Source organism: Gallinula chloropus, assembly GCF_964237585.1.
Source record: "Gallinula chloropus genome assembly, chromosome: 3".
NCBI lineage: Eukaryota > Metazoa > Chordata > Aves > Gruiformes > Rallidae > Gallinula > Gallinula chloropus.
The window spans coordinates 65,942,150-65,956,131 of record NC_140087.1 but is presented as its reverse complement, the minus strand read 5'-3'; the positions used below and the strand labels follow the sequence as shown (position 1 = coordinate 65,956,131).

At 42.0% G+C, this 13,982-nt stretch overlaps 1 protein-coding gene across 2 annotated transcripts in view; it reads right to left on the bottom strand.

Moving 5' to 3' along the window:
• MAP4K3 (mitogen-activated protein kinase kinase kinase kinase 3) overlaps nt 1-13,982 on the bottom strand; it is a 93,263-nt gene that overhangs the window by 27,140 nt on the left and 52,141 nt on the right. For both annotated transcript variants that reach the window (XM_084260966.1, XM_084260967.1), the window contains 6 exons: nt 13,612-13,650; nt 13,290-13,343; nt 5,512-5,554; nt 4,785-4,944; nt 3,012-3,118; nt 1,246-1,287 (listed from right to left, as the gene is read on the bottom strand). In XM_084260966.1, coding sequence (XP_084117092.1) covers nt 1,246-1,287; nt 3,012-3,118; nt 4,785-4,944; nt 5,512-5,554; nt 13,290-13,343; nt 13,612-13,650 — 445 coding nt within the window. The remainder of the gene's footprint in view (nt 1-1,245; nt 1,288-3,011; nt 3,119-4,784; nt 4,945-5,511; nt 5,555-13,289; nt 13,344-13,611; nt 13,651-13,982) is intronic.

The following is a 13,982-nucleotide window of genomic DNA, read 5'->3' as shown; positions in this document are numbered from 1 at the left end:
GCAGAAGTTAAACACTTAACTTCATTCTGAGCTATTTTAATTTCTACTCTTTCTCTCACTCCAGTCACTGAACCTATCCACTCTCTAAGATGATTTGGATTTTTCCACTAGTTTAAAGTATGCACTCCTAGGCCATGCACTTAGGTCATGCATTTAGTTTAATATTTCGTTTATAAGACAACTGACCTTCACCGACAATGCTACACATATAAAGAATTCACAGCTCTGGAACAATCCTGTGCATTTATGCAGTAGATGACAGTTCTAACGAACAGAAGTGTGCCATCTACCTTAACCTGTCCTGCTTCTCCAAAATAGGTAGGAAGCAAAAAAATAATACAATCTGCACTTATACATCCTTGTAGCAATTTAATTTCTTATCTAAAGATGAGAAACTGATGTAGCTTAAGAATGTCCTGTCTGTGGAAACATGACAGGGGGCCATGGCTTCAAGTTGGAGCACAGGAAATCCAGCACCAATATGTGGAAGAACTTTTCCACAGTGAGGGTGACTGAGCACTGGAGCCTGCCCGGGGGGTGTGGAGTCTCCATTTGTGGAGATATTCAAGACCTGTCTGGACGCCTATCTGTGCAATATGAGCTAGGGAGCTGCTTTGGCAGGGGCGTTGGACTCGATCTCTTGAGGTCCCTTCCAACCCCTGCAATTCTGTAATGCAGCAAAAAGGTTAAAGTCAGATTAATCCCCCATCTCCAGAACAGCACAACTACAACTCCAGCATACAAAGAGGTGAGTGGTGAGGGCCGAAACATGGTCTGATGACAGTGCTGGCTAAAGCACAGTGACATGTAGGTATTACCATGAAATTCTAGCTTGCTTTATGTTACGAAGGTGAATATAGTTATTTCCAGTCCTAAGGCATCTATGAATGCTATCTTCAGAAATTTTGAAACCTAGAGCTACACAGTATTTGCAATTCCTGAGAGGCATCAGGTTCTTGGATCAGTAAGTACCTTCAGTACGCTGAAAATACTTCGGTGACATTAATCACAGAACTCTCATTCACTTTTTAATGAAACAGGCAAATACAAAAGCTTCCAATATTTACATCAAGTGCACAAAATCAAAGGTGATTTCTGAAAGATTATACCTGTGGCTTAACATTTCTAAGAGATGCTGGCTTTTGTAATTTTTTCAGAAAATACCACAATTTCCAAACATGTACTCTCTCAGCTTTAGTAGCATTCTGCTTCCAACATGCACTTGTATGACTCAGTAATACTCACATGTACTTTAGGTGTGGGAGGAAGGCCATTACTAATTGGTTTCTAGAAAATAAAAGTTTAAAAGTATGTTTACACTCAAAGGTGCACATAAGCATGAACAAGCATATTCTCTCCCAACACTACAGCATAACCAAAATACAAATTGAAAAAACCTGTTGTTAAGAATGCTGCTTAACAGCATTTGATAAATAATTGAGGAGAAAAAAAAAAGTTGATACTTAAATCTACAAAATAAATAGATACAACACCCCCCCTGAAAATTTTTAAAGACAACAGAGTTGCATTGTGTATTTCTACACTACACTAAAGCGGAGGCACTGGGCATCTACTGGGACACTCCGCTGTGCCCAATGCCACATGCACTAGATCTGAAACCCACGGCTGAGCTTTGGCTATCGTCCCAGTTCTAAACATCATGTTAGGCTAGAAACCTCCCTTTAACTGACATTTCCGTAATACTCTACAAGTTTGCCAACCACATGTCTCTATGACCACATACCACAAACTACCAGTAGCATTTTCTTTCATTAAAACCTCTACTATGACTCCCTAATACCATGGAATGTCTGCAGAGTCTATTGCACAAAGTTGTCACATTCTGATGATGCCTAAAAGAATGTCACATCCAAACTTTAAGCAAGCAATTGTTCAATATTGCAAATAGCATTAAACTCTATGAGTCAATACTTAGACCCATTTTCCTGTAGGAGGATCAATTTCTCCTAGTAAACACATGCTTCTCCAGGTACGCATTTTACAGGTAATGCAGGAAACTTTAAACACGCAATTTCAAATGTCAAGTTCAAAGCATTTCAGGAAATCCTACTTCCCAAAGTGCTGCCAGTATACTTCCTTAAAACAAACCAAAAATACATACAGTGTTTCTGCTCTATTTCCTCTTCACTTCTCCTAAGAGAGCAACACTTCCAAACTCATCCTTAGAAGAAGGCCCCCCAGAATGTGGTTTCATGTTACATTTAGTCTGATGTAACTAAAGACTCTCCCTTATCTCAGTCCCACTTTTGCATGATAATAATAGTGATCACTCTGGAACCCATCTGCTACTTTGACTGAAAACACTCGCTTGGAAGAGGAGAAAAGGATGCAGGAATATTCCTTTTCCTCAGTTCAGAGTTGGATCGCACTACATGTGGTGTAAAAACGCATTCTATCCACGAGTGCAAGTTCACATGAATATACGTAGCTCAAGTCTGACCTCAAATCCAAGCTACAAAACTCTGAAACCTGGTGCTCCAGAGGCCAGCACCGCTGGCATATCTGAACCCTCCATCTTTGTTCCCTTGAACGCCAAAATCCTGTATGCCTAGATCTGGGATAGGAGGCCGACTCATTTGGGAACAGGCCCAATTCAGCTCCTTTCCCAGGGCCAGTCTGATCCTCCAGCAAGCCATCAGGTGGCAGCATGTTCCTCAATTTCCTAATTTGTTTAAAAAGTGCAAGATGGGACATCACTCCCACAAGATCTCGCTATCGTTTCATGTCTCTCAAGTATGTGAATACAAGCAAGTCAGTCTCATATATCCATGATTATGTTAGTTTCTAAATAAAATTAAATACCGACTCACGCTTCAGTTTAAGACTGTATCACATTTTGCTAGATGACCTAGCAAAACTGCTTTGATTTGAGGTAAACAGATACCATCCAGCATCATTTCTATACTAAAGAGCATACCCACTCCTTTCCACAGTGCATGTAAAACAGTTGAGACAAGTTTAAAATAATACTTAGAAGCTTAAATACCTACCAGTATTTCCTTTTCTTTCCTTGAAAAGATAGTATCTCTAGCTTCATTCTGTTTATGTGGTGATCCCTCTCTTTCACCATTTAGTTGTACAGAAGTGACTCCATTACCTGGAAAGATTCATATTTTAGAAAGTCATCTTCTACCTTCCACTCAGAGGGGTCTGTCTTGGGACTGGTTCTCTTTAACATCTTTATCAATGACATTGATGATGGAATTGAGTGCACCCTCAGTAAGTTTGTGGATGTCACCAAGCTGAGTGGTGTGGGTGATGCAATAGAAGGAAAGGAAGCCATCCAGAGGGATCTTGACAGGCTGAAAAGGTGATCCTGGGTGAACTTAATGAGATTCAACACTGTGAAGTTTAAGGCATTACACTTTGGGTAGAAAAATCCCAGACATATATACAGACTGTGAGAAGAGCTCCTTGAAAGTAGCCCTGCTGAGAAGGACTTGGGGATTCTGGTATATGAGAAGCTTAACATAAGCCAGCAGTATGCTCCTGCATCTTGGAAGGCCAACCGTATCCACCCCCTCAGAAGAGGGGTGACCTGCAGGGACAGGGGGGTGATTGTCCCTCTCTACTCTGCCCTCGTGAGGTCCCATCTGGAGTACTGTGTCTAGATCTGGGGCCCCAGTACAAGAAAGATGTAGAACTTTTGGAGAAGGTTCAGAGGAGGCCACATGGACGATCAGAGCGCTGGAGCACCTCACCTACAAAGAGAGGGCTAAGGGAGCTGGGCTTGTTCAGCCTACAGAAGAAAAGGCTGCAGGGGAACCTCACTGTATCCTTCCAATACCTGAAGGGAACATATAAACAGGAGGAAATCAACTTTTTAAAAGATGGATAAAGGCAAGACAAGGGGGAACAGATTAAAGCTGAAGGAGGGAAGGTTCAGATTAGATATTAGGGGGAAGTTTTTTTACAGAGAGAGTGGTGAGGTGCTGGAACAGGCTGCCCAGAGAGGTGGTGGATGCTCCATCCCTGGAAGTATTCAAGGCCAGGTAGGATGGGGCCCTGGGCAACCTCCAGGCCTGGAGGTTGGTAGCCCTGCCTGTGGCAGGAGGGTTGGAACTCTATGATGCTCAGCATCCCTTCCAACCCAGACCATTCTATAATTCTATGAAAATCTTGGCTATAAATTTCCTTATAAATATCTTTAAAGCATTTCTCAGAAGCGGGTCTAAAGCCTTACAGTCAAATCTGTGACATGTGGAGTGCAGTACTACACATGTAGCACCAATTAAGAGTCAGACATAAGCCAGTCCAGGAAAGCTCTCAAAGCATCAGACTAACAAAAGCATAAAAGGAGCAGCCTGTACAAACAGTAAGCAAACACAATCATCTGCTATCGATACCCAACTCAGTTCGTTACATATAAAAGCAAATTTTTAAAGCAACACTCTATTCTTGACACATCAAATATGACAACACAGGGCCAGAACCTGAAACCTGCATACAGGAAAAATTTTTTATTCCTTGTGACAATCTGGATAGGCTACATAAGTCTGTTGCTTAGCAAAGCAATTGTGTCACCAATGGCATCAGGAGGAGTTGTATCAGTGACTTTACTAGAAAGTACATTTGACCCTTTTAAGAGTGTATGCTTTCTTTGTGAACTTTTCTTTTGGCTTTCATGTAATTTCTGTTAGGTGCCCACCACAGAAAAATTACCACATTATGTTTTGATGTGCGCATAGGTGATGACATAGAATTAAAATCACACTAGACTATTTAAGAAACATCTGTATACTTTTTAGCATCAGTCTTATTACCTAAAGCATTAGATTTCTGTGGAGGTAACCGAGGAGGTGGTGGTCTAGGTGGAACTTGAGACGCAGATTTTGCTGGACTCTCTGATGTTGGGCATCTCTTGATTGTACCTTGATTATCATTTTCAGAATGAATTTCTTGGGGGATAAAGACGGATTTTGGCTGAAAAAGACACAGAAATAATAAAAATATAATGAAAAAAATTCAGAGCATTTCTCAATGAGAAAAAACTCCAAACACATGCAACATCCGAATTCTGGAATTTCCACAAGTAAATTGATAAAGCAGTATGTTTTGCCATGCAAATATCTTTCATGAAAACAAACTAGAAGGAAATGCATAGTGGTAAGAAAAAACCTTGTTATTGACAAAGTACGAATCCAAAAATCACTATATTCAAGTCACGCATTAAACAATTACTGGGTATGTGGAAATGTTACTGCTTATGACTCCAGATAACCAAACCAGACAAAAACTAAGGAGCATTCAATAATGCAGCCAGAACTTAGTGTAAAGAATCCCAAATAGGGGACATGACCAAAAAGGGCAAAATTGTTTAGACACTGGCTGCACTAATGTTGCTTGTGAAATCCTTTTCAGTTATGAAAAGACAGTTCAGAAGGGTAAGTAAAGAAGGCTGCAGTTTTTGCCTGGGGAACTGACAGCCAGACAAAAAAACCCAACCCAAACCAAAAAACTACAAAGTTTCTTCTATTTTTGCTCACTTACCTTTGGTGGTAAAGGAGGTGGCACTTTAGGTTTCATTGTAGCACTATAGAGAAAAGAAAACACATTGCTATCCAGTGTAGCTCTTTGAACCTCACATTCTTCAACAGGATACAGGTTTTTAAAAATGCTATCCAAACACCATTAACTTGTCAATAACATGATTATATCCAAACAAGCGCATCATGAATACTTTCAAAGATTTGTTGTTGCTGTGCATACCACAGATCTTCCCTGGAGAGCACAAAGTGACATGACTCGATTTGCTGAAGATGCACATAGTTTTGCAGAAAAAAATGTAGGGAGATGCAGCCCACGGCCTCTCTGTTGAGAGGACAAAGATTCAGGACATCAGTGAGCTTTTATAAAGGGCAACCTGTAGGTATATATGGCAAAGGGGAGTTACAAGAGAACTGATGAACAGCATTCCTTGAAAAACTTATCACCAACTTCTTCAGAAAGCAACGGACAGCTAGCCTACTTTCTGCGTTGTTCTCAGGGGATGGGGGTGATATGTGTTTTTGTGAGTTTTGTTGCTGTTGTTTTCGGGGGGGGGGGGGGGGGGGGGGAGGGGTTTCCTTCCTTCTTTTTTAACCAAAATCTTGGGAAAAAACAAATTCACACAACGACAATTCAACAGCTCAGCTCAACAGCACAACGTATCAGCAAGAAACAAGAAAGATGGAGTTACAGAAACATTCTTGCTCTGATGGTTTTCTGATATGCTGCATTAAAAAAAAAATTAAATCCTTATACTATCCCGTTTCCTAATCGTTTGGAACATAAAACTTTTTACATTAAATAAATTAGGAAGACAGCTGTGAAAACTTGACATTCTTGCACAGTATTTTCCTTATTTTTAAATTATGTTCCAAAGGTTTGGGAAAACATCCAAATACTAAGATAACGGTTTGCTTGTTTACAGACCAACAACTTATCTGCTTTGCTTCATTCTTTTCAGGAGTTTCTATCCCGACATCTTACCAGTTGCTTTTATTTCAGAGAAGCTGGAAGGGGTTTTTTTCTGAGAATGGGTTACACTGTGTCATGCACTTCAGGCTGCAATGGTGGTGGAAATAATCTTTTCCTAACAAGGGACCAAGCTTAAGCCCTCTGTCACATGTGTCCAAGCTCTATTTGTATTTTCTTTCATATTCTTCCCTGCATCTCAGCCAGCTACCACACACAGTGTTATTGGGCAGCCAAATGTAAAAAGCCCAAAAAAGCTGATTTGACATAAACGAACAGGTTTTGTACACAGGACTGTGTGCCCTGGTTTCGGCTGCAAGGTTTATGTGCAGCTTCTCACCACAAATCATGCAGGGCAGCACCCTAAACTACTTCTGTTTTCCTAGCCTCTATATAACCAGGAAATTCAAGCTTCATCAGCTGTGCCGCACTGGACAGAGAAAAAAGCATGGCAGAATCACAGAATCGTAGGGGCTGGAAGGGACCTCAAGAGATCATTGGGTCCAACCCCCCTGCCAAAGCAGCTCCCTAGCTCATATTGCACAGATAGGAGTCAGGACGAGTCTTGAATATCTCCAGAGATGGAGACTCCACAACCCCCCTGGGCAGCCTGTCCCAGTGTCTGTCACCCTCACTGTGTAAAAGTTCTTCCGCGTGTTGGTGTGGAACTTCCTATGCTCCAACTTGCAGCCATTGCCCCTTGTCCTGTCTCCACAGACTACTGAAAAGGGGCTGGCCATTTCCCCCTGCATCCCATGCTTAAGATATTTATAAACATTAATAAGGTCCCGCCTTAGTCTTTTTTTCTCTAGGCTGACCAGTCCCAGCTCACTCAGCCTCTCCTCATAGGGGAGATGCTCCAGGCCCTTAATCATTTTCGTAGCCCTCCTCTGGACTCTTTCCAGGAGATCCCTGTCTTTTTTATACCAATGAGTCCAGAACTGGACACAATACTCCAAGTGGGACCTGATCAGGGCAGAGTGGAGGGGGAGGATCACCTCCTTTGACCTGCTGGCCACACTCCTCTTGATGCACCCCAGGATCCCATTGGCTCTCTTAGCCACCAGGGCACACTGCTGGCTCATGGCCAACCTGTCATCTACCAGGATGCCCAGGTCCTTCTCCGCAGAGCTCCTCTCCAGCAGGTCATTCCCCAGCCTGTACTGATTCAAGTGGTTATTTCTTCCCAGGTGCAAAACTCTACACTTGCTTTTGTTGCACCTCATTTGGTTTCTTAATGCACAGCTCTCCAGCTTGTTGAGGTCTTGCTGAATGGCAGCACAGTGTTCCTGCGTGTCAGCCACTCCTCTCAGCTCTGTATCATCAGTGTACTTGCTGAGGGTGGATGCTATTCCCTCACCAAGGTCGTCAGTGAAAATATTCAACAGGACTGGACCCAACACTGAGCCCTGGGGGACACCGCTAGTTACAGTTCTCCAGTCAGACTGCTCCACTGATCATGACCCTCTGAGCTCGGTCCGACAGCCGGTTCTCAGCCCACCTCACTGTCCACTCATCTATCCCGTACTCTCTCAGCTTTGCTATCAGGATGTCATAGGAGACAGTACTGAAAGCCTTTCTGAAGTCAAGGTAGATGACATCCACTGCTCTCCCTCCATCCACCCAGCCGGTGATGAGATCACAGAAGGCTATGAGATTGGTCGAGCAAAATCTACCTTTGCTGAATCCATGCTGACTACTCCTCATGACCTTCTTCTCTTCCAATTGCTTGGAGATGGCATCCAGAACAAGCTGTCCCATCACCTTTCCAGGGACAGAAGTGAGACTGACTGGCCTATAGTTGCTCGGATCCTCCTTCTTGCCCTTTTTGAAGACCAGACTGACACTGGCTATCCTCCAATCCTCAGACACTTCTCTTGTTCTCCAAGACCTGTCAAAGATGATAGAGAGTGGCTCCGCAATCACATCTGCCAGCTCCCTCAGCACGTGTGGATGCATCCCATCTGGGCCCATGGATTTCTGTCCCTTTGAGACGCTCCTGCACCACCTCCACCTCAACCAGAGGGAAGCTCTTCATTTCCCAAACACTCCTTTCATCCAGTGTCTGATGGTCCCAGGGGGCCTTTGAAGTGAACCCCAAAGCAAAGAAGGCATTCAGTATCTCCACCTTCTCAGCATCCCCTGTCACCAGCACACCCTCCTCGTTCAGCAGGGAACCCCCATTATCCCTGGTCATCCTCTTACTATTCACATATCTAAAAAACCCCTTTTTATTATCCTCTGTGTCCCTTGCCAGTTTCATTTCCACGCAGGCTTTAGGCTTCCTAGTCACGTCCCTACAGGTCCTGACAACACCCCTATATTCTTCCCAGGTGCTCAGACCCTTTTTCCACAATTCGTAGACCTTCTGCTTCCCTTTGAGTTTACCCATGAGGTCCCTGCTCATCCACACAGGTCTTCTGCCACTCTTTCTGGATTTCTTGCTCAAAGGGATGCACCAGTCCTGGGCTTGCAAAAAGCACTGTTTAAATGCTAGCCAGCTCTCACAGGCTCGCTTACCTTCTATCAGCGTAGCCCACGGGATAGCTCCTGTTAGGTGACGGAAGAGATCGGTGTTAGCTCATCCTACTTTTTGAATTGCTTTTTCCACTCAGGATCTTGAACTCTACCATTTCACGGTCACTTTGTCCCAAGCTGCCCCCAACCTTCACTTCCCTAGCAAGCCCATCCTTGTTGGTTAAAACAAGGTCCAGTACCTGCCCGACCCTTGTAGGTTCCTGCACCATCTGTAGTAGGAAATTGTCTTCTACACATTGCAGAAATTGTCTGGACTGCATATGACTGGCCCTGTTGCTTGCCCAACAAATATCTGGGTAATTGAAGTGCCCCATAAGGACCAGCGCCTGGGATCTCGAGGTTACTTCTAGCTGCTTGTAGATTGCGTTATCAACTCACTCCTGATTGGGGGCCTGTAGTACACATCCACAACATTATAGTAAGAGAATAAATGAAATGGGGATGTGTAGTCTCGTACTGCAGAGGGAATGGACTCATGGGTTATGTTGAACGCAGAGAAGAGTACAACTGGAGTATAGATTTAATATTCATAATTGGCTAGTCATTTTTTGCCAATATAGAACGTACTTTTGTCTGCAGATGCCTACAGCCCACTGTGCATGCAGCTTCTCCAACTTTATGTACTAACCAGTGCATACAGAATCCCAGTCTGAGCACAGTGGTGGCTGCCAGACAAGCCTTAGAAGCCCATTTAAAATCCAAGAAGAGGAGGTGGTAACACTAATCTAGTTTGTAAAGAAACCTTTGATTTTGAAAGTGCATATTGAATCACTGGTTCTGTGCTACCTTTGGTTCTATTAACATCCTATTAATGTTCAATTCTTGGATTTGGGAAAGGCTTCATGTTCAGTCATCTGCAAACATAATGGTGCAACACTTCTGTGAAAATTATGTTCTTCCTAGAGGCTAAATTCTAATTACCTAAGAGATAATTAGTGCTTTGAATCTTTGTCTTCTGTGTACTTGCACCACTGTTCTACTCTGTTCTCTTCCAAACTAACTTTGGCTGTGTGACTTTGGCTTGAGGACTGCCTCAGCAGTGGACTAATAACCATAATTACCATAAGGATCATATGAGGAAAACCTTCAGACTATATTCAACCTGGAATGACAACTCACTTAAGTTGCAGAGGACTCAGAAAATTTCTTGTCCTGTCATGTCACTTCCCATGAAAAATGCAGCTCTGCCTGAATGTGTGAGCACCAAGCCAGTCATTCAAAGGCAGGAGATGTTCATTTAGATAATCCTTTTTTTCTGTTTTATTCTTTTCTGTAAGGCATCAGAGTAGTAACATTTAGTCAGGCAGAAGTAAAATTGAAGTATGTAGAAGAGCATTTTTTTTCTATCAGATTACAAAGTGAAGTCTTCTAGCATGCTGAGATCTCCCCTCAGCCTTGTTTTCCTCAGTTCCCTTAGTATCTCTTCATAAGACTTGTACTCTCTTCATAAGACACTCCTCCTGATCGGGGGCCTGTAGTACACCTCCACTACAGTGTCACTCACACTAGCCTACCCCTTGATTCATACCCACAATCTCTCAACTTATGGATCATCCTCCCCTAGGTGGAGTTCTACAGATTCTAGCTGCTCTGTAACATAAAGAGCAACTCCTTCACCTGACCTCCCTAGCCTGTCGTTCCTAAAAAGCACATAGCCATACATGACAGCGTGCCAGTCATCCAGGCTGTTCCCCCGTCTCTGTGATTGCAATGAGATCTCTAACTCTTCCTGTTTATTACCCATGCTACACGTATTCATATATAGGCACTTTAGGGAGGCAGCAGATGTGGGTATCCTCAACAGGTCAGAGGAAGATTTCCCATAGGGATGGGCAATGGTGCCTTCCCTGAAGAGTCCTCAGGGTAATCCACAGAATTTTCCCTACTATCACAAGGAACAACATCCCCAAGTCCATCGCTGTGCCGTTGGCCTTTACCTTCTTCCCCTATCAAGTCTAGCCACGTCTCCTGAAGCATTTGCCTGACTCCAGCAGCATTCCTGATATTTCTTTCCCCCTTCTTACCTAGTTTAAGCTTGCTCAATGAGCGATCAAAACTATCAGGATTAATAAATTTTTCCTTCTTCCTTTAAATTATTCCATGAAGTGTGTGCATTCTCTGATGCTATGAATCACCCAATTTCAGAGTCATGCAGTGGCATCAGTTTGGACTGGAAGGCCTTATGGCTGACTCATAGTTTTTGTTTTGAATCTGAAGGGAAAAGTGACTGATGTCACATGCTCTTCAGTTGCAGCTCCATCTCACAGAATATAAATGAAACAAAAGCCTTGAATCTTCAGTGGCCTCCAGAGAAAGATACCAGAGACTGAGCCAACGAACCAACTTACTGCAGCAGAGCCTTGGGCTCTGTTTCCTACCAAATGGAAAAGCACAGATGCAGAATCCATCTGATCCAAAGTTGAGGCATTCAAGACATACCCCCGTGTTTCCTTACAGGAAATTCTCAGGCCCTCTCTGTAGGGAAAGAATACCTAGGATGAAATCTGCAAAGCAGCAAAAAACACCAGTATATTTTTGTAAGACCATTGGTGACTGTCCTTAGGGTCAGATGAATTGGAACGTCTCATGTTCTTTCTTGCTTAACCAAAGAAAGAAAATCCACAGAGAGATGACAGCAACAGGAGCAGCTAAAGCCAATGCTGTTTGAAACTTCCAATGCAGCTCATAAGAGGAAGACAGACCTCAGAGCACTGGACAAAAGTAATCAGCATAAGCGCTTCCAAGACTGTAGGGATCAAGAGGTTTCAAGCCCTGGAACATTACTGAAGTTGATAATTCTGGCTGCAAACAGAGCACAAAGTGGTGGGGCAGGGGGAACCCCAAAATGTTAAGCAAAAATTAATAGATACAGAGCTGTATGCAAAAAACACCCAGACATTAGGAACCCAGCTGAGCTGGCTTACAGCAGCGCAGACATCCAGAGCATCTTCACTGAAGTCTATCAGATCAGAGCTGGCAGTATGGAGCTATAGGGGATCATTACCAAGATCTATTCAGCTATAAGCAAAGCGGATTCTATGCTTTATCCAAACGCAGGGAAGCAAGTCAGTGAGTATCATTATCAACTTCTTCCAAGGCAAGACATGGGAGTTTCATATTATTGGTAAATTGCATAATCAGACATGCCTTTAAACAACCACTTAATAATGGAACATGACCAATTTCTTAAGGAATTAGCAAGGGAATAAAGCCTGCTGAAAACTAACTGAAAGTCATTTTCTTTCTATAAATATCACTTCTGTCAAATAGCAAACATTCTCATGTTTTCAGAAGTTGATCATGAACCAAACCAAGTTATATTTGCCACATATCTGACATCCAACACTATCAATAGCTTCACCCTTCTTGTAGGGGCTGTATCTCACGCTTAGTACAGTGGTAAAAAACTCTCTCTGTTACAAAATAATAGCAGTAACTCAAGGGAAAAAAGAAACTCAAGAAGAGAGATTTGGTTCTCTGTAAGAGATAGATGCAGGCAACAGATAATGTGTGTGTGTTATAGGTTTCTGGTATGAAGCAACAGCTTTGAAAATTATTCATTAACGGAAAATAAACAAGAATTCTGTCTCACTTGCATTTTTTCCACCCAGATATATTTCCCCCCCCAGATATATTTAGGAATGTAAATTTCCACATACCAGCTGTGGATTTCAAATTATTTCAGCTTTCATCTGTCAGTCAAAAAGAGCCCAAGAAGACTTATACCAGTGGTATTTACTATGAACATAATTAATTTAACACATGCCTATTGATACTGCCTTTGCAATCATATAACCGTGTCCTTTCTGTGGAAAAAGAGAGACAGTTCTATGGGAAAATCTAGCACCTATTCAAGCACTCTCCTAACCAAAAATGTTGAGAACAAACTCCATCTGGAGAATAGAGTTACAGATATATTTTATGTAATTGTTAGTAACCTTTATTTTAATATACACTCATCAGTTCTAAAGAAGACACCGAGACTGGGGTAAGTGTAACTATACCAAGAGTTAATGGAAGATAAAAGGACAACTGTATCAAGCAAGGACATGATTTTCCCCTCCCCCAGTTTATCACAAGTTTATCAGCAGAATAAGAAAACTTCTAGTAATCTAATCTAGGATCAACATTAAATGTCTACCTTGAAAAATGCTACAGAAGAAAGTGAATCCTGAGTTATAAGGGACATAATATAGTTTAATATTTTTTCCATTTTAATCTATTGAAGAATCAGCTTTTTTGTATATATATTTTTGCAAGAAGAAAGGACTTACTGTTTAGCATCATCTGCATCATCATCATCATCTTCTAAATGTGCCACATGTCCCCTAAGAAAATGGACAAGGTACTATGGCTGAGTTGTATTAAAAATTACCGTGGCTACTACAAAAAATTCTAAGATTAGGGGCTCTTTTACTGAATGTTACTGTCTTAGCTTTTTATCAATATTATTGTTTAAGGCACAGCTGCCATTGAGACAACTAAGCCTCTTCTCAGCAAGGACAGGGACTAGCAAGAACTAGTTGTGACAGACAAGAGAAATTAACACACAAGTAACTGAAACAGACAAGAGGAAAAAAAAAAGAACAGAATTACCGCTGATGCAGTTCTTCTTCAACTGATTTTAAGAGACTCCTTCAGCGTTAAATAAGAATAAGAACAGAGTTTAATTGTGGCACATAGACCAGATTATCAAAACACAGGGCAAATGATACTATAATTCTATCAGTAAATAATCCAAAGCATATTTCAGCTGGCTTTCAGAACATACATCAAATATCCACATACAAATGAACATAGTTGATTTTCTTTTTTACACAACATATTTCATATGCATTTATTAATGTATTGCTACAGTGATCCTTGTTTGTTGTACTTCAAACAAGTCCACATATCCAAGAAAATCGTAATTTAAAAAGGTTTTAAAAATCAGACTGACAAGTGGATTAGATTAAACTCCTTCTGGA